General features: G+C 66.7%; 7 protein-coding genes across 7 annotated transcripts in view; 3 read left to right on the top strand and 4 right to left on the bottom strand.

The window, feature by feature from the left end:
• Positions 1-897, bottom strand: part of EMIHUDRAFT_451313 (hypothetical protein) — a gene marked incomplete at its 5' end in the record, with an annotated part of 1,080 nt that extends 183 nt beyond the window's left edge. The window contains 3 exons of the mRNA XM_005770145.1: positions 1-96; positions 192-373; positions 466-897. The exon at positions 1-96 is cut by the window's left edge and continues 183 nt beyond it. Of these exons, the coding sequence (XP_005770202.1) occupies positions 29-96; positions 192-373; positions 466-897 (682 nt within the window). The remainder of the gene's footprint in view (positions 97-191; positions 374-465) is intronic.
• Positions 898-1,704: 807 nt separating this feature from the next.
• On the top strand, positions 1,705-2,841 carry EMIHUDRAFT_436284 (hypothetical protein). Its single transcript, XM_005770146.1, has one exon. It carries the CDS (start codon positions 1,721-1,723, stop codon positions 2,558-2,560), a length of 840 nt encoding a protein of 279 aa, XP_005770203.1. The 5' UTR covers positions 1,705-1,720; the 3' UTR covers positions 2,561-2,841.
• Positions 2,842-4,657: 1,816 nt separating this feature from the next.
• EMIHUDRAFT_209743 (hypothetical protein) lies at positions 4,658-5,095 on the bottom strand (the record flags this gene model as incomplete). The annotated part of the gene is made up of 1 exon (XM_005770147.1): positions 4,658-5,095. One exon carries the CDS (start codon positions 5,093-5,095, stop codon positions 4,658-4,660), a length of 438 nt encoding a protein of 145 aa, XP_005770204.1.
• A 3,222-nt stretch (positions 5,096-8,317) lies between these two features.
• On the bottom strand, positions 8,318-8,749 carry EMIHUDRAFT_209744 (hypothetical protein; the record flags this gene model as incomplete). The annotated part of the gene is made up of 1 exon (XM_005770148.1): positions 8,318-8,749. One exon carries the CDS (start codon positions 8,747-8,749, stop codon positions 8,318-8,320), a length of 432 nt encoding a protein of 143 aa, XP_005770205.1.
• Positions 8,750-8,888: 139 nt separating this feature from the next.
• EMIHUDRAFT_209745 (hypothetical protein) lies at positions 8,889-10,099 on the top strand (the record flags this gene model as incomplete). The annotated part of the gene is made up of 4 exons (XM_005770149.1): positions 8,889-8,986; positions 9,106-9,809; positions 9,881-9,960; positions 10,040-10,099. 4 exons carry the CDS (start codon positions 8,889-8,891, stop codon positions 10,097-10,099), a joined length of 942 nt encoding a protein of 313 aa, XP_005770206.1.
• Positions 10,100-10,443: 344 nt separating this feature from the next.
• EMIHUDRAFT_427427 (hypothetical protein) lies at positions 10,444-12,795 on the top strand (the record flags this gene model as incomplete). The annotated part of the gene is made up of 6 exons (XM_005770150.1): positions 10,444-11,232; positions 11,412-11,482; positions 11,581-11,779; positions 11,871-11,993; positions 12,169-12,296; positions 12,364-12,795. The coding sequence occupies 6 exons, from the start codon at positions 10,444-10,446 to the stop codon at positions 12,710-12,712; spliced, it is 1,659 nt and encodes a 552-aa protein (XP_005770207.1). The 3' UTR covers positions 12,713-12,795.
• Positions 12,796-18,187: 5,392 nt separating this feature from the next.
• EMIHUDRAFT_355734 (hypothetical protein) lies at positions 18,188-18,874 on the bottom strand. Its single transcript, XM_005770151.1, has one exon. The coding sequence runs from the start codon at positions 18,851-18,853 to the stop codon at positions 18,263-18,265; it is 591 nt and encodes a 196-aa protein (XP_005770208.1). The 5' UTR covers positions 18,854-18,874; the 3' UTR covers positions 18,188-18,262.
• Between the last annotated feature and the right edge of the window lie 7,856 nt (positions 18,875-26,730).

Here is a 26,730-nt window from a genome sequence, read left to right on the forward strand (position 1 = left end):
GACAACTCGCCCCTCCGCCCATACGCGCTCACGTGGCCTTCTTGGTGCGCTTCTTGACCGATTTGGGCTTGTCGGTGCCGACGTCCGCGTTGATGCCTGCGGATGGGCGGCAGGTCAGCACGGCCCCGCGCACGCACGCGCGGTAGCTGGCGCGGTAGCTGGCGGCGGCGGCAGCGGCGGGCGAGGCGCGCCGTCGATCCAGTCGTTTGTCTCTCCCTCCGGAACCGGCTCCGAGTTCAGCGGCTTGGGCGGCGCACGCGCCTCCTGCCACTTGCGGTACTTCTTCATCAGCTTGGCCAGCTGCTTCTCATACTTCATTGACAGCCACTTGCCGACGCCGAGCATTGGGAGGAGCCACAGCAGGAAGTTCTGCCTGCGCATGTGCGAGCGACAGGCTCGCCTCTGCATCGCACGGGGCGCGCCAGGGAGGCGTGCGGGCGGCGGGTCGGCGGCGGCGCGGCGCGCCAGTCGTTAGTGTTGCCTCTGTAGTTGTCCTTGCGCAGCATGTCCTTGACCGTGTAGGCGAGAGTCTTCCGGTCGTGCTCGTCCGCCACGCCGTACTCCTTCTCGAGCGTCTCGAGCGAGAGCGCCTCGAGGCCCTTCCCGGTCAGCTTGTTGCCCAGGAAGGCGGCCTTCAGCTGCGGGTACCCCATGTTCTCCGCCCACTGCGCCACGCAGTCCGGGCTCCACGTCGTGAGCGGCTCGAGCAGCTCAGCGTCGTCGCAGTTCAGCACGATCTGGGTCTCCTCGGGCTCCGCCTCGGCGGCGGCGGCGTCAGGCGTCGGCGTGGCCTCGGCGCCGGCGGCGCCCTCCGCCGCAGCCTCCTCGGCGGCGGCCCCCGTGAGCGCCGCGCCGAGTAGCAGCAAGGCCAAGCAGCACGTCCTCCGCCGCAGCATCGCTCCTGCCGTCTGCCAGACGACACGGCGGATTTTTTCTTTTGAGCTAGACTTCGTTGTTAATAGGAACAAGCGAAGGCACACACGTTTTTCTTTTGAGCTTAGCCGTCGATGTTAATCCGGGGAGCGAGCCGGGGCTCGGGTTCGAGTTCTGAGGCTGTCCATGCTCGGTGGATCTGTCTTGTCCTCCCGAGATGACATGACAGAGTGTCCCTTGTATAAGAGAGAGAGATTTTTAGCAATACCAAACAACTCTAACACTCACACGTCATTTGGGGCCTGGAGCCCTGTATAATGCGAGAGAGTGCAAAGAAAGAAAGAAAACAGCTAACCCAAATGAGGGATAGGTGAGGAGGACAGGGTCCACACCTGCACGAGCAGGATTTTGGAAGGACGGTCAGGGGCACAGGTGCGACAAGTGAGTGAGTATTCTTGATACGAAACCACGACGACACACACCAGTCGACTCGCATCGGTTGCCTCCATGAACGGCGGAGCTATTCTCGCGCCCACACCACACCTGGCTCCAACGTGGACACGCCCATAGCTGGGGACACTACTAGGTCACGCATGGCATCACAGAAGTTTTACACACACACACACACACACAGGTGCGACAACAAAAATCTCTCTCTCTCAGGTGCGAGAGAAAAAGAAAGAAAGAAACCGGACAACCCAACCGAGGGATGGGAGGACGGCACGCCGCCACCACACAGGGATTTTAATAGGTGCGAGAGAGTGCGTCGTTTTTTAGCCGACCGGCTTTCTTTTTACCTGAGAGCCGGTTTTCCAGAATTCTTTTTACCTGCTCTCTCGGCACTGCCATGAGCCTCCGGGTGCGGCTCGCGTCCAAGCGGAAGCCCGAGGGCTGGTCGCTGATCGAGGCGGCTCTCTTCGAGTTCGAGGACCGCATGCGCGAGGCGATCAACGACCCGCACGACGGCAAGCGCAAGGCCGAGTCGAACTGGCCGATTCACCGCCTGCATTGGGAGCGCAACCGGTACATCTACGACCTGTACTATAAGCAGCAGAAGATCTCGCGCGACCTGTACGACTTTCTCGTGCGCGAGAAGATCGTCGACGCGGCGCTCATCTCCAAGTGGCGCAAGCCCGGCTATGAGATCCTCTGCTCGATGGCGGCGATCCAAAAGGGCTCGACCAACTTCGGGACCACCTCGATCTGCCGGGTGCCGCTGGCCCAGCGGGGCGGACAGATCATGCCCTCCGTCACGACGGGCTGCGTCTCCTGCGTCTCGGGCGATGGCATCGACGGCGGCCCCGTCTGGTGGACCGACCCGTACACGGCGTGGGCCGCCAAGAAGAAGGCGGACAAGAAGCAGAAGCGCGCGGAGCAGGCGGTGGACCCGGACGTGGAGGCGCGGCTCAAGGCGCTGCGCGGCGAGGGCGGCGGCGGCGGCGGCGGCGGCGGCGGCGATCTCGACCCCGCAGTGGAGGCGCGGCTCGCTGCGCTGCGCGGGGAGACTGCGAGGCCGCCGGCGGCGGGCGCGGGTGGCGCCTCCTGCCAGCCGTGCGCGCCATCGGCGAGCTGCAGCGCGGGCGGCGGCGAGTTTCAGCCCTCGCCCACCTTCGCGGGCGCGAGGCCAGGCTTCGTCTTCAAGGCCGGGCCGCAGGGAGTCGGGTACTATGAGGACGCCGCGGCTTGAAGGAGTTGAAGGAGGTGGGTACATCGGAGGGTGCGGGGCTGGAGGGGAAGAGGGGGGGGCGGCCTGGCTGGGCTTGCCCGCCCCTCGTGCCTTGATCGCCAACTAGACTGCTTCGCGAGAGCGATGTGTGGAGGCTCAGACGTGTTGAGGACGAGGGACAACTGTCGCTCCCACGCGGGCCAGATGCAGAACACACCACGCTGTGCGCGCCGGGAAGCAGTGGAAGCGTCGTCGTCCTCGTCCTCAGGTCTCGTCGTCCGGCCGCGCTCTAAACGGACGCCAAAAAATGACGACACACTATTTTGCGCCGCCTGACCACGGTAACGGCACGGAACGAACTGGAGCCTGGAGGCCCACGGCCCACGCGGTGTGGAGAGCTAGAGGCGCGACAGGAGGTCCACCGCGCCGGCGGCCGGGCTCTCTCTCAGTCACAGTCTCACGCCGCGTCAGCTTCGCTCCCCGGTCAGGTGTGGGTGTCAGTCAGACTCGGCGTGGCCACGTCGGATAGTTGCTGGGAGTGGGTGAAGCACACTGGTCACTGCTCCTTGAAGATGACATCGATGTCACAGGCCATCATGGCATGCATGTCATCCAGGCATGTGATGATGGCCACGCGGCATGTCGATGTCATGTGCATGGCACGACTGCTGGCACCAACCAAGTGCCACAAACCAAACGTGTATGCCCTCCCTGCCTTGCACCGCAAGGCACACTCGAATTATAACATTGGCTGGACACGTGCCATGTTCTGGCCGCCAGCCAAAAGTCCCTCGCCCAGAGAATGTATACGAGCATTCGGTGTCGAAGAATCAGCTGCTGCTGCTGCTGCTGCCGCTGCCGCTGCCACCGCTACCGCCGTCCCCGCTGCCGCTGCCGCCGCCGCTGCCGCCGCCGCTGCCGCCGCCGCCGTCGTCGCCGCTGTCTCCATCGCCGCTGCTGCCACCAACATCGCTGGGAACGCCGCGCTCCGTTGCCTCACCCTCCTCCTGGTTTGCGATGGCGGCGTGCAGGAGCGGGATCTGCGTGCCCAGCTGAGGGATGCCCTCGAGCATGTCTCGCACAGTGAAGGAGGCGGTGAGGAGGCCACCCATGATGCTGAGGAAGAACGGGTCCTCGAACTGTGCAATCAGCTCGGATCGCTCTTCAGGCGTCTCACCCACGTAGGTCACGCCTGGCAGCGGCGCGCCGCGCCCGTCGCTCGCCTCGATATCAAGCAGCGCGAAGCCAGGCTCGCGCAGAGCAGCGCAAGCCGCGGCACAGAGCGATGCGTGGGCGATGGGCATTGCGCTCCTAGAATTAAATGGCTCGGTAGTGATCCATCGCCCGCAAAGCTAGTGCTGCTGCACCATTCCAGCGTGCCCGATCCCGACCGAGGGCTGCACGAGGTGGTCATCCATGACGACAGCACGACAGAGCGGCAAGAGCGAGACAACAAGGAGGCGGGGGCGTCTTCGGCTGCTGAGGTTACGCAGACCGACTGCAGCAAGAGGCTTTGAGGGAGCTTACACACTGACGGCGTTGTCGAGCGTGTGTGTATTTGTGTGCGGGGTTGATGTGTGTGGGCTTGGTAACGTGTGGTTATAATCTGTTCACCATAGCCTCCGGGGAAAAGATACAACCATGGAAGTCGACGCTGTTCACAAAAGCACAAGATGTCCAGTCCGAGCTGGCTGTTCTTCACCTTACTACATACATACATACATCGACTGTCTGTATCCGTGTGTGTGCGAGAATAGCTCCGCCGTTCATGGAGGCAACCGATGCGAGTCGACTGGTGTGAACAAAAACTTGTTCGTAGCTCGTATATAGAATATAGCTGTGACACCCCCTCGTCCGAGTTTGAGAGCTCGCGGGCTCGCGGCTTTTTATCCTATAGCGCGGCCTAAACGGGCGGGGACACACGTCCCTAAATCCCATCTCGTCTCAGAGTTTGACCGTTTTCTTTATTTATTTAAGAGCCGTAGGACTGGAGCGTGGAGGCTATTCGTACCCATCTCTCTATATCTGCTTGTACTATCTTGCCACAAAGGCCAGAGCCTGGCCTTTTCGTTTATGGATTATTGCTAGAGGCCCCAGTGCCGCACGCAACACTTCACATCACTCGCCCAGCAAGCTATAGCTAAAGGCGACGGCGACTGCTGTGATCGCTATCACCAAGACGGCAACACCCGCGGTCGGCAGTGCGACATCAGATGTGCTCGCGGTCCTAGCGGTGGCGCCGCCACCTGAAGACAGGCTCTTTCGGCACCGCCTGAACTCGGTCTTTGAGTGGTGGCCGATGACCAGGCCAAAGAGACGGCTCGTGAAAGCGCCGGAGATACGCTCGAATCGGAGCCGACCTTCGTACCAGGCCTCAAGCACTTGCCCATGCGCGTAGCCAGGCGCCCATTCGTACTCGATCTGAACCGCGTTGCAGCCGCCAGCCCGCAGCCGCTCCTCTGCCGCGTGCACCAGCGCACAAGCGATGCCCTTGCGACGCATGGCGGGCGCGACCACCAGCAGGCCCCAGTGCCCGCACCCAGCGGGCGTCCACATCGGCTGCAGCGTGGAAGATATGCAGCCAGCCACGCGGCCGTCCACCACGCACACGTGCAGCACGCGGTTTGCTCTGGGGTCGTCCCCGCGAGCTAGCCGAGCTGCGGCCTCGGCAGGAGAGAGGCGTGCTGCGAGGCCGACGAGCGCCTCGCAAAGTCCTGTGTGGGCGGACGTGCCGATGAACACGGTGTATTCAGGTTTCGGCATGATCCTGCGATATCGGTGTCCACCGCTCAGACAGCGCTCAACAGTTCGCCAGCCAGCGCGTCTCAGCACTCGGGCGTGAGGCGGGTCTTCACGGCCTTGAGCACTTGCCCACTTGAGCACTGTGGGATAGGGTGGATTCCGCGTGGTACGGGACCCCTCGACCGTCTCGCCCTCCCTCGCTGGTGTGTTCATTGGGGGGGGGGGGGGGGGGGGGCATAACAAACACGGTACAGGATCGAGGTGCACGCTGCCAAAGCAGTGTCGTCCCCCCTCCCTCTCCATCGAGCATCGTCTCACTCACTGGGAAACGTCGGCGGTGATGGCGGTGTGACCGATCGAGCTACAAGAGGTGCTCGTTCAGCATCACCCGGGCGCTACAGCGCAGTACCCTCCTTCCAGGGCCTCAGGTCGCACGCGGCTCCTCCCATCACCTTCCGGGTTTGCGTGGAGTCGAACCACTCCGGGATGGGCAAGCCCATTATTTCGAGTTGCGTTTCCCTTCCACCTAGAAGCCATCTGATTATTTGTCCAAATTCCTGTTGTGCAAGAGCGGAGAGGGCTCGGACGGGGCGCGTGGCGGGAGAGGGGAGGGAATGCGAATGGGCGAGGGGGGGGGGGGGTCAGCCGTGCAAAAAGCATCAATGAATAATATTAATGAAGAAATATTGCTCGGCCGTCCATGCAGCATGGAGTCCGTCTCGATCTGGAGGAGACGGATCAACCCCGTGAGGACCAGATCACGTTCACATTGTCGTAGCCGAAGATGTCGACCTTTAGCTCTAGGAGCCAACCTTCCCCTTTGGTTTTCCCCCCCCAAACCATTCGGCTTTCCCCCCCAAACCATCATGTTGGTCGCGCCCTGCGAGAGGACAACCACGGGCCGCGGATGCTTGCTCGGACGCGGACCCGCCGTGCGAGTTGCAGACCCGGAGGAGGCCGACCCAGCTCACACCCAGAGAGGCCATGCCCAAGGGTCAGCCATGTGGGGCCTTTTGGCCAAACTTTTTTCAGTCCATTCTTCACGGCCTTTTATTGGGAAGAAAATACCTCGATGCGCTGTGCGCTGGTCTATGAGAGGTTGAGGTGCGAGCCCTGGAGGCCCTGGGGATGGGGGGAGACTACCCCGCGCGGGCCTAGAAGGCCCGCGCGCAGGGGGGTGGGACATTGAGACCGGTCATGAATGAGTGCGCGACACGCATGTTGCGAGCAGCGTTGTTGATGTTCTGCTGCTCACACAACCCAGCTCTTTTGAGATCCCCGGACTGATCTTTGCTCGTGTGATCTGTGAGCTGTTTGTGTACCGAGGCGGTGCCGCCCCGCGCCGCGGTGCCGAGCGCAGGCGGTGCCCACATCGGACCTTAAAGACAGCATTGTAGATCCCTGGGCGAGGGTGATGGCGTTCCCGTCCGTCGGGCGGGCGGGCTGTCTGGGGGGGGCATGATTTACGACCAGCCAGGAAGCCCACACCACCCCTGGCTCGTTGAAGGAGTCTGCGAGCGAGCGAGAGGGGGGGCGAGGCGAGTACGATTGGTACGATAGAGAGACCGCGGATGCGGGCGCGATTCATCGACCAGGCAGGGAGAGAGCTTGGCCCACCCGCCGGCCACCGTCGAGGAGGTGCGGCGGTGCGTTCCACAACGCCGCCGCCCTCGCCCGGCCTGAGGGAGGGTGTAGAGGATGTAGAGTGTAGAGCGCTGTAGAGCTGTAGAGCTGTAGAGATGTAGAGCGCTCTGGAGCGCTGTAGAGCTGTAGAGCTCTACACCCGCCGCGGGACGAGGCGGGTGCGTTGTAGAGCGATGTAGAGCGCGATTTTGCTGTAGAGTTTGTTGTAGAGGCTCTACAGCCAAACCGCCGGGAAGGCAGTGACTCAAAGAGGTCGAGTCGCACTAATGAGGTGTCTCCTAGCTTACTAGAGCTCTGATGGACGGCCCTGACTATCACTGACACACAGAGAGTCACTCTGACGGCACACAACACCCTATAACTGCGTCATGACCAGCCTGCCATGCGTCGCCGGTGCCGCATTCGTCGCAGTTCTTCTTTAGCAGGCGGTTGACTGTCGGCTGCGAGGACGGTCGCATTTGCGCGAGGCGAGGCAAGCATTGCTGCGCGTTGCATGCGCCATGCCTCGCGCCAGCGCGTGCGGGAGCTCCTGGCTGAGCGTTGAGTCCAGGCGAGTTGCGCTGGCCACTGTCGCTACGCCGAGCCGAGCTGACGCGCCGAGGCGCCGGCCAGTCGCAGCCGTGAGGCATGCCACAGCAGCAGAGGCATCTGCCACCCATTGGGCGGGCAGAGAGAAGGCCAGGGCAGCACTGGCAAGTGCAACGCGCCTCATGTCGGAGAGCGACCGTGCCTCGTTCGCCGCTTATGATGTAGAGTTTGTTATAGATATTTCACGTTGTAGAGCGCCTCTACATCGCTCTACAACGCACCCGCCTCGTCCCGCGGCGGATGTAGAGCTCTACAGCTCTACAGCACTCTACAGCTCTACAGCTCTACAGCGCTCTACACTCTACATCCTCTACACCCTCCCTCAGCGCCCGGCCGGGGAGACCTCGGCTGGGCCGTCGACGCTCTCGGCGAGTAGGCGGTACCAGTCGAAGCTGGAGCGGAGGCGAGGCCGCAGCCGAAGAAGAGACATCAGAAGCGGCTACAGCGCGGCCGTCAGCCCGTCAGGCGTCGAATCTCGAATGTCGAAACCCCCGTCACAGCGTCACCCGCCCTGCGCGCCCGCCGGCCCTGCCGTGCGGTGGCCGGTGCCGAGTGCCGTGTCACATCCAGGGGACATGCGCGCTTGGCAGGCGAGCAAAAGACCATTAATAAAGAGCGAACCAGGGAGGTACCCCGTAACCCGATCCCAATCGTCCGGCCCGCTGGGTGCACTCCATGTGCTCCAACACCAAGTGCCCCCCGGCCCGGTGGATGTGAGTTACCGACTGCACTCCAAGTGCTCCAAGTGCCTCCTACAATGGCGGGTCGAAGAGAGTCTACGTCTCGGTGGATTCCCTGCCAGCGCTACCCTACGTTGAGCCCGCCGCCCTCCCGGGCCGCTCCGGGAGGCTTGCGGGTCGGCGGTCGGCGCGACGCGCCGCCCTTTGGGCGGCTCATGGTGACGGCGCACAGCTCGCCCTCCTGGGCGCTCTCGCCGCCGGCCACCTCCCCGCCGCCCGTCGCCACTCGTATGCCGGCGAGCTCGAGCGACCCCTCCGTGCGCTTCCTCGTCGCCGCCTGGGCCTGCAGCGCCTGCTCGGCCGCCGCGCGCCGCGCCTCGAACGCCTCCTTCTTCTGCACGGCGGCCCGGTCCGCCTCGGCCGCCGCCGCAGAGAAGCCCGACGGGTCGAGCCCTAGCAACGCGCTCAGCTGCGCCTGCAGCGCCTCTTTGCTCGCCCCCTCGGCGGGCTGCTCGCCGCGCTGGCGCAGCGCGCGCTTCAGCTGGCCGAGTGTCATGTACTTTGGCTTGAGCGTGCCCGCCTCGCGTCCGTCTTGCGGCGGCGACGTCTGCTCTGGCAGTGGTGTGGGCTGCGGCGGTGAGGTGTGCTCTGGCAGTGGCGACGGTTGCCGTAAATGCAAACTCTCAGCGTCATCCATGCGACCGGGAGATCGCGGCGGCAAGCGTTCCAACACGGTGGGCGAAGGCGGCAGGTCCCTCAACGCCGTCGAGTCGGGCGACGGCTGGCGCGGCGGGTCCTCGAGGAGATGGCTTTCGGAGCGATCTCCGGCGTCGCCATCCACCTGAGAAGAGCAGCAGCCGCCCATGATGGCGGCCGACGAGGGAAAAAAGAATTTTGACGCCTCCACAGCAGACTGGCTGTCGACGGCGAGCTCGCGAGCGCGCGCGTCAACGACGACGACGCCAAAGAAGGCGACACCATTATGGTGGACGCTGCACAGATGGCCGCTGCGGCGGCCGCCGGCACCGACCGCGGCACGAAGCGCCTGCTGCACGTCGCGCTCGCGGCGCGCGACGGCTCGCACATCCCGGACATCCAGAACAAGACGGCGCTCGTCACCGAGGTGCGCCAATTGATCAAGAAGACACCAGGCGGCGAGGCGCAGCAGGCAAGCGCGATCAGCGTGCCCATCATCGGCACGTCGCGCGCCATCTGCGTCGCCTTCAGCGGCGAGAGCGAGGCACGCGCCTTCCTCGAGCAGTACACCGGCGGTGGCGTCCTACAGCTCCCAGCGCCAGACAACATCACCATCACCTTCGCCGCTCTCGACGCCACCGTGTGGGGCAAGCAGGCGGAGGCGCGCGAGACCCAGGCGACCACGGACTCAGACGGCCTCCTCGCCATACGCACGCGCGGCGCCATCGACACCGCGGCCCAGATCGAGCACTTCGCCCCCCTCTTGGAGAAGCACTTCGGCAACATGGTCTCCATCCAGGAGGGATACCACTCCTTCCTGGGCACGAAGTCGGACGAGAAGGACGGCTCGATCCTCTTCAAGGTGAAGAACGAGAACCTCGTCTGCAACCTCCCGGTCCTGCCCAACGTCTACGCGAGCGGTACCAAAAGGGATCGACCCGAAGAAGGAGATACCGAACAGACACGTAGACCCGACGAGCGACGTGCTCAGGATCCGGGAAGGACGACCAGGCAGGGGGCACAGGAAACGGGAGGGAGGAGCGCATCGCGACACGGAAAGGGGCTGGGCAGGTACAACTCACAGTGTGTCAAAAAGAAAACGAACGGGGGAGGACGTCAAGAAGAATCGCGTGTCGTCTTCTAGGGGTAGATAATAAATAAATCGGACACGCCACTTGCTCCCCGGCCCTGGCGCCTGGGTGTGTCGTGAGTGAGGTTAATGACCGAATTCCATCCAAGGGGTGGGGGAGACGGACAGGGTCCCCACCTGCACGAGCAGGATCTTGGAAGGAAGGACGATCAGGGACACCGGAAGAACGGGGGCGGGGAGCGCATCGCGACACGCGGGCCTCCTACTGACAAAAGCGATCGACAAAAAGACAGCGACCGGCGAATTTGGTGGAAAAAAAAGAAAGAAAGAAAGCAGACAACCCAAGGGAGGGATGGGAGGACGAATTTGGTGGCACCCGATGGCAGCGGCAGGTACGATTTCTTGTCTCGCTCGACGGCACGACGACTCCTCCTCCTCTCCCCCCGCTCGCACCGAATTGAGCGATGACCACGGAGCCTCCCGCGGCCCCGTCGTCGTACGTTCCCGGTGCCGCGCCGGTGCCGCTCTCTCAGCTCAGCATATCGCAGCTCCGCCAGCTGGCCTCCTCGCACGGCGCGCCTGCCACCGGGACACGAGCGGAGCTCGAGGCAGCATGCACCAGGCGTGGTGTGACGGCGGCGGCGCCGCGCGACATTGCGAACCAGTCGGCCGCGCCAGCGGCGGGCGGCACCCTCATCGCGCAGTTCGAGACCGCCGAGGGCGAGCGGACGGGACCGCAGCTCGACGTGCCGGCCGACACGACGGCGCCGCAGCTGCAGCTCATCCTGAACGAGCTGCTGGGCAACGAGGATCGTGTCCCGTACGCCTTCTACGTGGCGGAGGAGGAGGTCTCGGGCACGCTCGGCGAGGCGCTCGGCTCCGCCTCGGCCGAGCAGACTCTGCGGGTCGTGTACGTGCCGCAAGCAATCTTTCGCGTGCGCGCAGTCACGCGCTGCACGTCGACGCTGTCGGGCCACTCGGAGGCGATTCTATCGGCGCAGTTCTCGGCGGACGGGCGCACCCTCGCGACCGGCTCGGGCGATTGCTGCGTCCGCCTGTGGGACGTGATGACCGAGACGCCGCGCGCGACCCTCAAGGCGCCGGCGGCGGAGAGCCGTCTGCGCCGCCGCCCCTCCTCCTCTGGCGCCCTTCGAGCGCCTCCCCTGCCGCTGCAGGCGCACCGCGACTGGGTGCTCGCGGTGGCGTGGTCGCCGTGCGGCAAGTACATCGCTTCGGGCGGCAAGGATGGGCGGGTCGCGCTCTGGCTGGCGGCCGAGCCATCCTACCCGATCAAGGCTCACCCCCTCCACCCTCCTCCTCCCCCTCCTCCTCCTCCTCCTCACCTCACCTCCCTCTCCCCACCCCACCACGCGCTCCTCGCCCCACGCACTCGCCACGACGCCCTCCCACACACCCGCCCTCCCTCCTCGAGTGCTTCGCCCCCCGCCGGCCGCAGGTCATCGACGCGCACAAGAAGTGGGTCAACGCCCTCGCATGGGAGCCGTACCACTCGGCTGGCGCCGCCGGCTGCAGGCGACCAGCCCACACCTCCCCGAGGGCCCCACACCCTCCGGACGGGGACGGCCCGAGATCGCTCCGAGATTGGCCGAGAGTAGGCTCGCCTCCGCCTCCAAGGACGGGACGGTCCGGCTGTGGGAGCGCGTGGGCGGGCGGTGCGCCGGCACGCTCTGCGGGCACGCCAACTCGGTCACCTGCCTGCGCTGGGGCGGCGAGGGGCTCTTGTACTCGGGCTCGCAGGACCGGACCGTCAAGGTTTGGGCGCCGGATGAGAGCAAGCTGGTGCGCCCACGCCGCCGCCGCAGAGGCATGCGTGGCAGAGGCATGCGTGGCAGCCCCCTTGAGTCGCTGGCCCCGCCGCCGCTCGCGACAGGTGCGCTCGCTCGAGGGGCACGGCCATTGGGTTAACTGCCTCTCCGCCTCGACCGACTTTGCGCTGCGGCGCGGCCCCTTCGACCACCGCGGCGTCGCGCCGGCGGACGAGGCGGCCGCAAAGGCGCGCGCCTCTCCCTCTCCGCACTGCTGCCTGTGTCCCCTGCCTCGCTTCCCCTCTGCTGCCTCTCCTCTTGGCGACTGCACCACGCCACTCCTCCACTCAACCCGCTCGCCCGCCGCCTAAATCACGACCTCCGCCCCGCCGCCACACGTCGCTGCCGCGTCCCCGGCCACAGGCCGGTGCCGCGCAGCGGTACGCCGAGGCTCGAGGGACCGCCGAGCTGCTCGCCTCTGGCTCGGACGACTTCACGGTCTTCCTGTGGGCGCCCGCCGCGGGCAAGAAGCCGATCGCGCGGCTGACCGGGCGCGCTCAGCTCGCCAGCCGCGACACTTTCGAGACACGTCCCTCGAACTTGCGATCTCCGCTTCAGGCACGTGCAGCTCGTCAACGCGGTCACCTTCTCACCCGACGGGCAGTGGCTCGCCTCGGGCTCGTTCGACGGCGCCATCCGGCTGTGGGCCGCGCGGACGGGCAAGTTTGTCGCAGCGCTGCGCGGGCACGTGGGCGCTGTGTACCAGCTGGCGTGGTCGGGCGACTCGCGGCTACTCGCGTCGGGATCCAAGGACTCGACGGTCAAGGTGTGGGAGCTCAAGAGCCGCAAGCTCAAGGAGGATCTGCCTGGCCACGCTGACGAGGTCTACTCGGTCGACTGGTCGCCCGACGGCGAGCGGGTCGCGTCGGGCGGCAAGGACCGCAATTTGAAGATGTGGCGTCGCTGAGGAGGCGGGGGCGGGGCCACGGGGATCTGGCGAACAGTACAAATGTGTGTGGAATGTCGCGGCAGGGAAGTACTCGTAATTATAGATCCAAAACCCGGTGTCGCGGGACACGGCACACCGCTGCGCATTAATCGTTAAACGCCACCCGCCGCGGCGCCGCGCGCGCGCGGCGCCCGCGGGGCCGGGGGGCCCGCGCGCGCTACTCGGGACCCGCGGCGGCCCGCGCGAGTGGACAGACGCCGCCCCCGCGTCTCCGAGTCTCCGTTTGACTTGTCGGACGACCGGCGTTCCCGACGACAACTCCTTCCGACGGACGGGGAGGGAGGGGCGGAATGGACGAGAAGAGTCACTCCTCGACCTCGAGCTCGACCTCAACCTCTTGCTCGTTGTCGTTGACGGCTGCGGACGACGGGCCCTTGAGCAGCTTGGGCGCCGCGGTCAGCCCGCCCTTGATGTCCAGGCACGTCCACTTGATCGTGCCAAAGAGCGTCTTGAGGATCTTAGGCACCTGATAGAAAGCCGCATGATTTAATGAAGCGAGTTCAATTTGGATGGCAGTCGGTGGGCCGTCGCCTTTGCGAACGCGGCGGCGTTGCCCTTCATCAGCCCCGGCAGCCGGTATATGTCCCGAGGGCCGAGGCCCTTGGCGAGGAGTCGCAGCTCGGAGGGGCTCTTGACGTACTTTGCCTGGGCGACAAAGGGGTCGCCATCAGTGTGTGCGTGTGTGTGCGTATTGTGTGTGTGTGTGTGTGTGTGTGTGTGTGTGTGTGTGTGTGTGTGTGTGTGTGTGTGTGTGTGTGTGTGTGTGTGTGTGTGTGTGTGTGTGTGTGTGTGTGTGTGTGTGTTGGTGGGGGGATGCTGTTGGGGGGGGCCGGGGACAAGGGGGGTGGGGGCGAAAGAGGCTAAGGGGGCACCACGAGGTCGGTCAGCTGCTTAATCATGGTGATCGACTCCTTGAGGAGGCAGTAGCACTTGACGGCGATCGTCTCGACCATCCTCACCATCTTGCGCGTCAGAAAATGGAGGCACTTCTTCAGCGCCGCGTCCATCTGCAGGTGGTCAAAGCTCAGCTTGAGCTTGAAGACCAGCTTGCCCTCCAGCAGCTTGAGCAGGTCGAGCGAGATCACCTTGAGCCAGTCAATGGGCCGGCCGGCGGCCGAGAACGCCTCCGACACGCGAGCCCAAATCTCGTCCACCGCCGCGCGGACACCGCCCTGCAGCACTCCCTCGAAGCGAGCAGAGACGAGGGCGAGGCGCAGGCGGAAGAGCGCCTGGCAGTACGTGGTGCACGCGCGAAAGGCAACCTTCTGCAGCGCCGACTCCTCCTTCGCCTTCTCAAACTGCTGCCGCTTCGACAGCATTGCGACAGTGGCTGCCGCCGCCGTGAGCGCCGCCTCGTCGGCGGCGGCAACGGCCCCGTCGGCCGGCTCGTCGGGCTCGAACCCGTCCAGGACGTCATCGTCGCCCTCGTCCTCCGGCACCTCGGCCACGCCCTCACCGAGAAGATCGCCAAAGGAAACCTTCTTAGCTCCCTCGACGATCTCGTCCTCGCCCGTCTCGTCGATGCTCTCCCCTGCGTCGGCGCCGCCCGCGCCCTCGCCCTCGCCGAGCTTTGCCGCCAGCTTCTTCGCCTTGGACACCGCCAATGTCGCACCCTTGGACACCGCGCCCAGACCCACGGACACCGACTTGACCACGCGGCCCTCCTTCTTCTTCGGCTCCGTAGTCTCGGCCGCGCCCTCCGCTCCCTCGGCGGTCTCCTCGTCTCCCTCGATCGTCTCAGCAGCCTCGGCCTCGGCGCAGCCCGCGCGGTCGCCCTCGCCCGTCTCTTCGATGCCCTCCCCCGCGCCGGCGCCGCCGTCCCCGCTCTCGTCCTCCTCGCCAGACTTGGCCGCGATCTTCTTCGCCTTGGACACCGCCAGCGCCGCCCCCTTTGACACCGCGCTCAGGCTCTTCGACACCGACTTGGACACGAGGCCCTTCTGAATCTTCGGCTCCTTCTTCGGCGCCTCCTCCTTCGGCGCCTCCTCAATGACCGGCGGAAGCTTAAGCCCGAGGCTGCCTTGAGCAACCTCGTACGAGATGCCGCAGCCGGCCTCGTTGGCCTCCGTGACGGCTGTGGTCAACCGACCAGCGCCTCCGAGGCAGTCTTGAGCGACGCCTTCACCTCGTCGTTGACCTTTGTCGCGTCGTCATAGAGGGCCTGGTCGCACACCACCAGCCCACGGGCCGGCGTGCACTGGGCGACGAGCATGGCGGTGCCGCTGCTGTCGGAGAGCGTGGTCACGGCAAACGCAGGCCCGGCCTGCGTGAGGAGCGGCTTGAGCTGGAAGGCGCCCATACACGTCGCGACGCTCTCCTTCAAGCCCTCCACCAGGGAGACCATCGTGTTGTTCAGCACGACGGCGTGGTTGGCAATCCGGCCGGCGGCGAGGAAGACGGTGTCGAGCTCGGCGACGCCAAGCTTTCGCACGGTTACCGCAGAGAGGATGGCCTTGGCCGGGTCGCGCACCTTGCGCACCTGCGCAAGCGGAGCGGTAATGCCTGAGCTCCCGGGTGGCAAGGTAGACCCTTCGGGGGTAGTCGCAGCACCTTACCCTCCGGAGCGCCCTCGGAGCGGGAGGCTTTGAAGGGGGCGCGCAGCGACCCGCTGCATCCGTAAAAGCTGACCGACTCGACCTTCCCGCCCTCCGCACCGGCGCCCTCGGCGGGCTCCGGGTCGCTCGATCGGACACCCTTTGCGCGTGGCTTGCAGAGCGAGAAGTCAACCGCCTTGCAGGTCAATGGGAAGGGGAGACGGGAGGTGGCGGGCGAGGCGGTGCGGAATGGGCTTGGTTGCAGTGCAGTGGAGAGGATGGGTGGGCGTGCGTGGAGGTCTTGTACACGTTCAGGAGAAAGGCTTTGATCGGCGGGGATCGATGGACGTTTGATGTGCAGAGGAGCAAGGGTGGGCCGGTGGGTGGGCTCGAGGCGTGGGTGCGATTGCCTCGACAGCCGGTGGGTTGCCCTTGGCTGGTGACGGGTTGTCGTCCGATTGCGGCAGGTTGGCGTCGTCCGCAATGGCGATGGCCGTCTCGTTGTCCATCGGGGAGGGCATAACGCGCGCGCGTCTGTGTGTGTGTGTGTGTGTGTGTGTGTGTGTGTGGTAGCAGTACAACGCGAGATCGCAAGCGCGGCGCCAATGGGTGTCACGGACAAAGGAAGGAAGCGTTTCCTCCTATAAAAAGCACTACTGTACGTGGCGGTGAGAGAGATTTTTAGCAATACCAAACAACTCTAACACTCACACGTCATTTGTTTTGTTTGGCGGTGCGGTTGAATACAGTATTTTCCACGTCGCCAATAGGTGTCACGGACAAAGGAAGCGTCTCCTCCTAAAGCACGACTACTGTACGTGGCGGTGCGGTTCAATACAGTATTTTCCACGTCGCCAATAGGACCTCTCTCTCTCTCTCCCAATAGGTGTCTCGGACATGTTGTAGTGCTGGCTCACTCTGTCACTCACCCCACAGTGATTTCCTTCACACCCGCCCGCGTCCCGGGCCTCTACATATACCATCTATTTATTGTGTATGAGCGCCCCGTCATGCCTCACTCACTCACCCAAGCAATGAGATCAGAACACGTGACGGGTGAGTACTCGAGTAACCGCTGACTTTTCTGTGAGTTCTGTGAGTTCTACCTAGGGCTAGGCCCCCGCCCCCCCAGGACGGACGGCATTCTGGCTTTTGGGGCGGAACGCGCGCCGCCTCCATCCATGGTGTGCGCGCTGCATATTGACGCCTCCCCCCGCTTGAGCCCAATCCAGATGTGGCGGCGTGAACGCCCAGGCCGTGTGGGGCGCCGACGCCCGGCACACAATGGACCAAGAGGAGATCGCTCGCAAGATCAAGCGAGCCAACGAGCTCGCGGAGCGGCTTTCGGGTAAGCTCGGTGCAGTGCCGCAAGCACCTCCGCAGCAGGCGCCGCCGCCGCCGCCGCCGCTCCCGCCGCCGCCGCCGCCGCCGCCGCCGCCACCGGCATTTATCGGCAGCTCAGCTCTCTTCGCGCTCTACGCGGCCCTGCTCGCCGCTCTGTACCGCGCCTTCAACGACGAGGTCCGCGAGCCATACATGGATGAGCCCTTCCACGTGCGTCAGACGCAGTCGTACTGCGCCGGAAATTGGACCGAGTGGGACGAGAAGATCACGACATTCCCCGGGCTGTACGCGGCGACGGCGCTACTGGTGCGTGGGTGGGCACCCGGCTGTGAGCTGCCGCTGCTTCGCACGGTCAACCTGATCCCGGCGCTCGCCACGCCGCCGCTGCTGCTCGCGCAGCTGCGCTTGCTCTACCCTTCCCTCTCGACGACCGACGCGCTCGCCAACAGCGCGGTGCTATCATTGCTGCCGACTCACTTCTTCTTCCACTTCCTCTATTACACCGACTCGGCCGCGACAGCCAGTGTGCTCCTCTTCCTCGTCCTCCTCTCGCAGCAGGTTGCATCCGCCGGAGCGCAAAGCAGCAGCGGTGGCTTCGGCAGCAGCGGCGGCGGCGGCGGCCTCCTCCTCCGCCTCGCGACCGGCCCGCTCGGCGTGGGCGGAGCTGCGGCCCTCGCCCTCTCCATCCGCCAGACGAACGCCGTCTGGCTCATGCACGGCGTCATCTCCGCCTCCCTCACGCAGCTGGCCGACGGGCGGTCCATCGACCCGGCCGAGACGCGCCTGCTCCCCGCGAGCGGCGCGCTGCTGCTGGCTCTGCCCCGCAAGCTGCCGCACCTCTGCGCGCGCCATCTGCCCGTGCTGTCGCTTCTCTCCGGCTTCGCCGCCTTCGTCGTGCGCAACGGCGGCGTCGTCGTCGGCGACGCAGCGCACCACCGCCCCACGCTCCACGGCGCGCAGCTCCTGTATCTCACCGGCCTCGCCTCCGCCCCCTTCTGCGCGGAGCGGCTCACGGCGTCCCTCCTCCCGACGCTGCGTGGCGCGGCGGCGGCGGCGCGCGCCGCGCCGGCCCTCGCGCTCGGCAGCGCTTGCCTCGCCGCCGCGTGTGCGCGCCTGACACACTGCCACCCCTTCCTGCTCGCCGACAACCGGCACGTCACCTTCTACGTGTGGAGGCACGTGCTGGGCAGGCACTGGGCAGCGCGGTACGCCCTCCTCCCCGCCTACCTCCTCGGCGGCTGGCTGCTCTACCCGCCCCTCTGGCGAACGCACGGCGCGCTGCGCGCCCTCTTCCTCTGCTGCTGCGCCGCGCTCGTGCTGGTGCCGACGCCGCTGATCGAGCCGCGCTATCTCACCCTCCCCGTCCTGCTGCTGCGGCTGCACGCGCCGCCGTTGCGCCGCCCGCGCGAGTGGCTCCCGCCGCTGCTCCTCTTCGCGGCCGTCAATGCCGCGGCGATCGGCCTCTTCCTCTACCGGCCGTACCAGTGGGTGGACGGCAGCGTCGCGCGGTTTATGTGGTAACGCGACGACGTCTTTGTGTCAGCAACAGCTCATTGATCTGTGAGGAGATAAGGTACAGTGAACGACACAAGTGCCTCCCTTTTCCCCCGCCCGCGCCTCATGTATGCGCTCATCCCACCGGCCGAGTGAGTGGCCGAAAGGAAACCGACAAGCTGCTGGATCGGCACATCGGGCAGACGGGCTCTTGCCCGCTGCTGGTCGACGCCTCTAGGTGGCGTGCGAGGCACACCACGTGAAAGCGGTGGCCGCAGCCAGTCTCGAGCGGCTCTCCGTACTCGTCGTTCGCCTTGGAGTCGGACAGGCCCTCCTGGCAGATGCAGCAGTCATCCTCGTCGCCGTCGCTGTCGTCAACGCTGGCGCTCGCCCACGCCGACGCGGTGCCCGACGCACCGGCGGCGCCGCCCACGTACCGCCGCGCCGCCGCCTCGACGCCGGCCGCGTCCTGGACTCCCTCGCCACGGCCGCCGCCCGCAAGCAAGTCGCCCGCCCATACGATGAACTGGTTCATGATTGGCGGCAGCGGCGGCTGCGCGCTCGCGGCCCGCTGGCGCTCAAGGGCGCGCATGCCGGCGAGGAAGCGGGCCAGCTTCGCCTTGACCTCCGACTCGCGGAGGGTCGCCGGCCGACGCTGCACCGCCGGCGCCCCGCCGCCCTCGCCGCCGCCGAAACCGCCGCCAAAGCCGCCGCCGGCAAAGAGCATCCGCCGAAACGTGCCCGCGACGCCGAGGTTCTCGAGCGCCGCTGTCGCGACCGCCGCGTCGTGCTGTCGGTGCTCCGCCTCCGCCTCCTGCTCCGCGCGCATCCGCTCGATCTCCGAGCGCTGCGCATCGACCAGCCGGCGCAGCCTCGCCGCCTCCTGCTGCGCCTGCCGCTGCTCGTCTGGCGTCAGCAGGCCCTGCCTCGCCCGCTCCTCCTGCACCCGCTGCTCGCGCGAGCCCGACGCTCGCGGAAGCAGCGGCTCCTCGCCCGCCGGCTGCTGCGGCGGCGGCTGGTCGTCGGGGGCTCCCCTCGCCCTCGCCATCCGCTCGGCGCGGCGGGCGTCCTGGCGCTCCGCCTCGCGATCGCGCTCGAGCTGCTGCTGCTCGCGTCTCTCGAGCTGCCTCTGCGCCTCGCGGAGGCGCGCCTCGCGGAGGCGCGCCTCGCGCTCGGCGTTGCGCGCACGCCTTTCGCGCTCGCGCGCGGCATTCCGCGCCTCGTCGCGCGCGTCCATCTCCTCCATGAGGCTCTCGATCTGCGTGTGCGTGCGCACCGAGTCGAGCAACGCCTCCTCGAGCGAGCCGCGCGCCACGCCGCGCTGCAGCGCCGCCATCGCCGTCCGGATGCGCGGCCTCGTCCGCTCGCCGATCGTCTCTTGGACCGTCGCCCACAGCACGGCCGGCGGAGCGGCGCCCGCCACCTCGAGGCAGAACCACTCCCAGAGAAGGATGAGCGACTCGCGCTCGAACGCCTCGGGAAAGCTCGAGCCTCCGCGGCTGAGCCTGGGAGACGCGGAGCTTGGGCCGCGCAGGACGTCGCCGGCGCGCAGGCGCCGGCGCACCGCGCATGCGGACGCGAGGATGCGCGAGGGCACAAAAGCGGTCGAAGTGGGCGGAGAGCCGCGCAGCTCCAAGCCGCGCAAGCTGCCGAAGAGGTCGTACCTATAGTTAATTAGTAGTTAATTAGTAGTTAATTAGTAGTTAATTAGTAGTTAGGTGCCGAAGAGGTCGTACCCGAAGAGCGTGCCGAGGAGGAGCACGGCGGGACGGGGGGCGGCAGGAGGGCTTGCTTCCGCCGCGAGCGGAGGCGGCGTGCTGCTGCTGCTACCGCCTCCTGACTCGGAGGATGGCTCGGCGGGGAATCTCCATTCGTCACCTGCCGGGCGGTTCCGGCCGCCGGGGAAGGACTCGTCGGAGGCCAGGGGCTCGGGGGCCGCCGCGCTTTCGGGCTCGCGGTCGCGCTCATCCAGGAAGGACCAGCGCTCTCCGCCACCGAGCAAGCGCTCGACAAAGGGCACGAGCCGGCGCGTGCGCGACAAAGTCTCGTGGTACCGGCTCGCGTCCTCCATCGCGTCGCTCGACTGCGTGCGGTGCCTACAGTGTGCACACACCGACGTCAGGGCGGGAGCACGGTATCGTGCAGTGTAATCCGGGCACCGCGTGCATGCAAGGGCTACGAATACAGGGGAAACAGCGCAGTACGGCTGAATACAGCTGAATACGTTTCCTCTCAAGCGCTAGTTGGAAGACATGAATACGTAGTCCGCTTCTAGGGCGCGGTGCCACTCCGTCGCGCAGGTGATGGCCGCCCAGAGAAGCACCTCCCAGTGGTCGTTGGGCGAGAAGAGGGCGGGGATGGCGCGGATCGAAGGGGCGGCTGAGGCTGCAGGCCGCTCGTACAGCTCCGTGACCAGCGCCCAAACCTCGTCCTCCCCGCCCTGGGCAGCCAAGCGGAGAGACCGGTGAAAGCTGCGCTGGATGCGCGCGCACGGCGTCTCGAGGCCGCCCCTCCGGCCCGCCATGAGCATGAACGCAAAGGTCGGCGCCAAAGTCGGATGGAGGCAGTCGGCCGCAAAGTGTTGCAGCACGTGCGCCGTTGCCACGGGCCAATGCGCCGCGTCGGGCAGCACGAGCAGCCGCTCCTCCGACCGAGCGGCTCGCCCCTCCTTAGCAGTCAGGACCACCTTTTGGCGGGTCCCCGCGGCGGTCGGCACTGGCACGGCCCACGCCTTAGATCGAGACGCGGCCGACGACGAGGCGAGGACGGCGGAGTAGCAGGCGATGCTCTCCTCCGAGGCAGCGTAGACGGGCCGCTCTCGGCCGGCAGCTTCCGAGACTCCCAAGGCCGAGCAGGAAGAGCCGATCGATGACTCGTCAGATGCCGCTTGTGAGTCGCCCTCCTCGTCGTCGAACGGTTCTTCGAGTTGCGTCGTGACGGAGTCAGAGTCGTCATCGGAGGTGCCATCGCGCGCGAGCAGCCACGGCAACACCTCGCCGAGCATCATGTCGATCGCGGCCGGGTAGGGCAGAGGCGGTTGTGAGCTCCGGCCATGCATGCAGCACTCGCCGAGGTGGGCGAGGACGTCCCTCGGCGCGAGCATCCCGTGCTCCTCCCACAGCTCCTGCTGCGGGTGCGCCTCGTGCAGGAACGAAGAGAGGGCGCGGCGCAGCTCAACGATGCGACCGTCACGGCAGCCGACCCGCTGGAGTGCCCCCCACACGACGAGGTCACTGACATCCCACACACACTGTCGCAACAACACAAACTCGGAGCCCACCCACACGCCGCCAGCGCAGCAGATGCACGGCCAGAGGGTCGGAGCGCAACCGCCCGCGCCGCTGCTTGCGTCGGACGTCGACGGGGCCGTCAACGCGGCCCTCGCCAGGCTGGTGACGAGCGGCTCGAGAGGGGTGCCGGAAGCGTGAATGGCGGGGTGTGACCTCGAGTCACCCTCGAGTTGCAGCGCTCCATATAGCACCCAAGTGCTGTCGCGCGGCGCGAAGACGTGCCGAAACCCCAGCAAATGGTGCAGGACGCTCCAGACCGCCTCGTCGACCGCGCCCTCATCTGCCGTCGTCGGGGCAGCCTCATCCTCCACCTCGGTCGTTTCCGCTCCTTCTGCGCTGGACGCGGCGTCGCCCGCCTTCGTCGCCTGCCCCTCCTCCTCGTCGCTGCCCAGCTCCTCCGCCGCGCTCTCATACCCCTCGCCCGGCTCGCCTCGCTCCTCCTGCAGCCGCAGCAGCGTCAGCCGCGTCTCGAGTAGATCACTCGAGGCGTCGTCGGCCACCATCGCGAAGGCCATCAGCTCTTCGATGTAGCGGGGCGAGCACGTGGCGTCGAAGGGCAGCCGCCCGCGCCCGCGCCAATCGGCGGCCCTCGGCTCGAGCAAGCTCCTCTCCGGGTAGTAGGACGTGCACATAGCGCGCTTTAGGTTGGCCAGAAAGCCTCCCAGCCGCTCCTCGTACACCTCGAGGAGGCGGCTCAGCGCGCTCAGCGCCGCGAGGTCTCCTTGGCACCGCGCGTCCACCACGGCGTCGATGAGCTCGTGCGCAAGCGACGAAAGCGACTCGAGCGGCATGCGCTCGGCGTCCGCCTGCGGGAAGGTGACGCCGAAGGCGGTCGCCATCGCGAGCTCCCAGCGAAGCAGGCCACCCCACGCGGCCGCCGCCGAGGGCGGGAGCGCGAGCGTCGACTTTGCGCTCGACGAGTGCTTGCGGCGGAGCCCCAGTAAGCAAGGTAGCGACACGGAGAGCCGCCGCACGTCGCGCGACGAGACGACACGCGAGTCGGAGACGGGCAGCGCGACCGCGGCGCCGTCGACAAAGTCGGCGAGCCCGCGCGCGTGGCCGAGCGACTCGGCGTACTTGTACGCGTCCCACCACAGGTCGGGCTCCACCGTGACGGCGAGCCCGAAGCGGAAGCACGTCTTGAGCTGCTGCTCGAGCTCGGCGTGCGTCGCCTCGCGGACGCGCAAGCGGCGCATCAGCGCCTCGACGGCGTCGACGTCGACGACGTCTCCGCCGTCTGCCGTGCGAGCTCCGCGGATGCGCTCCAAGTCGAGCTGCGGCACGATCCGGTCGGCGAGGCGGAGGAGGGAGGCGCCGTGCTGCGTCAGTGAGGGGGAGAGGCCCCAGCAGAGGGGGGCGCCGTGCTCCGAGTGGAGCCGCAGCGTCGACGAGCCCCGCACGGGGAAGATGCGCAGCGGCGGCGGCGAGGAGGGGTCTGTCCCACCGACGAGTGCCTCCACGATCGCCCCGAGCGCACCGCCCTCCTCCTCGTTCTGCCCGGCTGCGCCTTGTCGCTGCTCCCTTGCCGCGGCGTACTCGGCGGAGAGGTAGCGCCACGCCTGTGGCAGCGCCTCCGCCGTCCTCTCGGGCTGCGCCTCCTCAATCTCCTGGAAGACCTTCCGGAGGCAGTCGAGGACGACGCCGACCGGGCACGCCTCGAGGCAGCCCACGAGGTCCACCTCCGCGTCGGCGTGGGCGAATGACTTGTCGCTGACCGCCTTGAGCACGCCGTTCGGGACGAGGGCGCAAGAGAGGTGGCGCGGCCGCAGCACGGCGTGCCGCCTCCGCACGCGGTCGTCGTCCTCGGTGCGCACCGTCATGAAAGACTCCGTCGCGCGGTGCAGCGCCGACGCTAGCGTGCACCACTTTCTGCCGCCGCCGCTCCGATCCTTGCGGATGGCGGTTAAATCGGGCAGGTAGCACGGGAAGGCGTCCTCGCCGAGGGCCGGGTCGGACAGCACGGCGTGCACAAACAGCCCCGGGATCCGGCCGAGGAGGACGTGGTTCCCGCTGTGCTCCGAGACGTCCTGCCGCGAGGCGACGAGCTCGAAGTCGGCCTGGATCGCAAACCCGAACCCGGCCGCCGTGACGGGCAAGTAGGCGAAGACCAGCTCGCCCTCGTCGGACCGGCGCGGCGTCTGGTCGCTGCCGACCGGGAAGGCAAGGCAGACGGTCGTCGTCGCGGCCGCGGCCGCGGCGCCCGCCCTGTCGGCGTCCGCCTTGTACTTGAGCACGGAGTACGAGTGAAGCCGGAAGTGCTTTCGTGTCTCGCGGACTGCACCCGAAGCGCTCTGCGCGCTCTCGATGATCGTGCACGTGCACAGCGTGTGGCTGCGCACGCCGATGCCCTTGAGCACGCCGCCAAAGCCGCCCGCCATCGGCTCGATCTCCTCCGACACTGTCGCGCGCTCGACGCGGTACTCGTGCGAAGAGGGGCCGTCAGGGCGCGACTCCTCCCCTCCGCCGCGGCCGCCCGCCGCCGCGCCGCCGCTGCTCGACTGCGCCGAACCGCCGCCGCCGGTTGAGACGAGCCGGATCTGCTTGAGGTTCTTGAGGAAGGCGAGGGCGAGCCCGTCGAATTGCAGGCCGCGCAGCAAGTTCCGCTCCGCCGACGGCGCAAACGGGCAGACGAGCAGCGTGCCGGTGCGGCCGACCGCGCCGCCGCTCCCTGCGCCGCCGACGAGGCCGCAGAGGAGGGGCCGGAGGCGAGGTGGCACGAAGTCGGCGGGCGCGTCGACCCACGAGGGCACGATGTAGCCAAAGATGCCGCGCGCGACGGTGTCGAAGCAGAACTGGAACGGCGGAGAGACGAGCATCGGCGCGTCCGAGATCTGAAAGACGGACTTGAAGCCGATGCCCTTGCGGCCAATCTTGCCGCTGCCGGCCGGCTTGCTCGACTCGCCGACCTGGCACATGGCGTACAGGTCCTTGGGCTGGAAGCCGCGCCTACGAGTTGCGAGCCGGAGCCGCCGTCAGTGGCTTGGTGGACCTCCCCTCCTATGTACTGATCAGTGTATCGCGGCAACTCACTCGTTGTGCCAGCTGCAGAGAGCCTCATCGCTGCACTCGATGTGCAGCTGCGGCCGCTCGCCGCTCTCGGCGTCGTACGAGCAGTCGTCCGCGTTCTGGATGATCTCGTATACGATGCGCGCGCGCGCCGAGTAGATCTGGCCCGAGAGCGTCTTGAGGCTGTTTTCGATCGTCCGCTTGTTTTCGTGCCAGCAAGCCAGCTCACGCGGCGCCATCGACGCCTCGTCCGGCAGCTTGAGCCGCGCGAGCGCCTCCACACAGCGCCGCCCCCCCGGCAGGTCCTCCCGAGAGAGCACCGCTTGGAACGGAGCCGCGCCCGCCGCGCCAGGCAAAGCAGCGGAGGCGGCCTCAGCCTCGCCGCTGGCGCCGCCGGCCGCCGCCCCCGCACTGGCGTCTCCCGTCGGCTGCGCGGCGCGCACGAGGGTGCGCAGCTTCTCAAGCTCGTCGCCCTGCCGCCCGAGGAGGTCGCGGACCTGCCGCGGGAGGCGGAGAGGCGGCACTTGGTGAAGCGGGCACGAATCGTTTAGCTGCGGGGTGCGGCGCGCTGTGCGAGAAGAGCACGCGACGACACACCTCAAAGTGTTCGTCCCGCAGCGCCGCCAGGTCGTCCGCCGCCTGCTCGCGCTCCTCCGACAGCGCCTCGAGGGCAGCGCGCGCTTGCCTCAGCTCGAGCAGCACCTCTGCCTTGGAGGCGAGCTCCGCCGCAGCGTCGAGCTCCGCCACCTCGGACCGCAGGCTCTCGATCAGCGCTCCGGGCGCGATGCCGCCGAGGAAGGTCTTGCGGCCCGAACGGGCCTCCCAGCCGTGCACAGCGGAGATGGCGACGAGCCGCCGCCGCAGCAACTCGCGCGAGCCGAGCACCTCCTCCCAGCCCATGAACACCTCTGTGCCGACGTGGACTGCGGCGGCCATCCCACCCCGCCGCTGGCTGCGCGGCACTGCGCTACTCGCCTCTCCCTCCTCGTCCGGCCGAGACGGCTGCGGGCTCGGCCATGACTCGTCGAGGTCCGACTTGTTGCGGCCGCTCTTTTTGAGGAAGCGGTCGCGCTTGCTCGGGCCGACCAGCTCAGGCTCCTCATCCGCGACCGCGCGCGCCTTCTTCTTGACGGGCTTGGAGCGCTTCTCGCGGCCGGCGTGCATGTGGATGCCTCCGCGCGCGCGTTAAGAGAGAGGGGCGCTCCCGGCCAAGGCGGCACGAACCAGAAAGAATTTTACGCCGGGCACGCGAAAGAATTCTTAAGTGCAAGCCTCTCTCACAGCACACTGGCACGACAAGGATTTTCGTTCCGACTCTTTCACAGGGTTTGGATGAGGAGCGCCCCGAAAGGTCTCGGAGGTTAGTGCACCACTAACCGCCGAAGCGCAAGCGCTTGGAGCAAGAGAACTGCGACGGGTCGGTCTCATACTAGCACCCCACCTCGCGGGCCGATCTTCTGGCCCAGCGAGGCTGCTGCGGAGCACTTGCGGGCCGGTCTTCTGGCCATTTACTGAGGAAATGGCACTAGATCTTAACACAAGCGGCAAGAAACGTCGGAATCCTCTGCCGGGCCCTCTCGTGAAAAGAAAGCACGCGTGCGGGGCGTAGGTCCAAAGTGCGGATCGCGCAACGTACACGGGCGTTGTGCAGTCGTCAATGCCGGTTGGCGACTATGTCGAGCTGCACTCGCTGCCCGAGCCCGCCCTCAACGGCCGCCTGGCGGTCGTCGTCGGAGAGCCCAACGAATCGGGTCGCCTCCCCATTGAGCTGTCGCCCGGTGCCGATGGCGAGCCCAGAATGTTAGTGGTTGACCCTAGCAGCCTGCAACTCCGGTCCATTACCGAGCTGGCCAAGAGGCTGTCTCCGGAAGATGTCAATGACGCGGCTGGGGGAGGAGAGGTGGTGTTGCGGGCGTGGCTCGACAGCGGCGGGAAGGTCAATGCGACCACCGGGAGCGGCGTCTCACTGCTGATGCTCGCCGCCATGAACGGTCACGAACGGGCTATCGACCTGCTGCTGCAGCACAAAGCGGAGATCAACCTGCAGAGCAGCGACGGCTGGACCGCGCTGATGAACGCCGCCGGCAACGGCCACCCTGGAATCGTGCTCCACTTGTTGAGGGCGGGCGCGGATACCAAGCTGTGCTGTGAGGACGGCAGGTCCGCGCTGCAGTGTGCCAAGGAGAAGGGCCACGCAGCGTGCGTCGAGGCCTTCCGGCAGCACATCGCGGAGGAAGTGACTGCGGGCCGGCGCGAGGCGGCGGCGGGCGGCGCGGGCGGCGCTTCCTCGGGCGAGGCGGCGGCGGGC

The sequence above is a fragment of the Emiliania huxleyi genome (assembly GCF_000372725.1).
Source record: "Emiliania huxleyi CCMP1516 unplaced genomic scaffold EMIHUscaffold_40, whole genome shotgun sequence".
NCBI classification, from domain to species: Eukaryota; Haptophyta; order Isochrysidales; family Noelaerhabdaceae; genus Emiliania; species Emiliania huxleyi.

Excerpts from the sequence above, each read along its gene's own strand:
- EMIHUDRAFT_355734 (XM_005770151.1), bottom strand. The coding sequence starts at position 18,853 with ATGCTCTTTGCCGGCGGCGGCTTTGGCGGCGGTTTCGGCGGCGGCGAG.
- EMIHUDRAFT_436284 (XM_005770146.1), top strand. The coding sequence starts at position 1,721 with ATGAGCCTCCGGGTGCGGCTCGCGTCCAAGCGGAAGCCCGAGGGCTGG.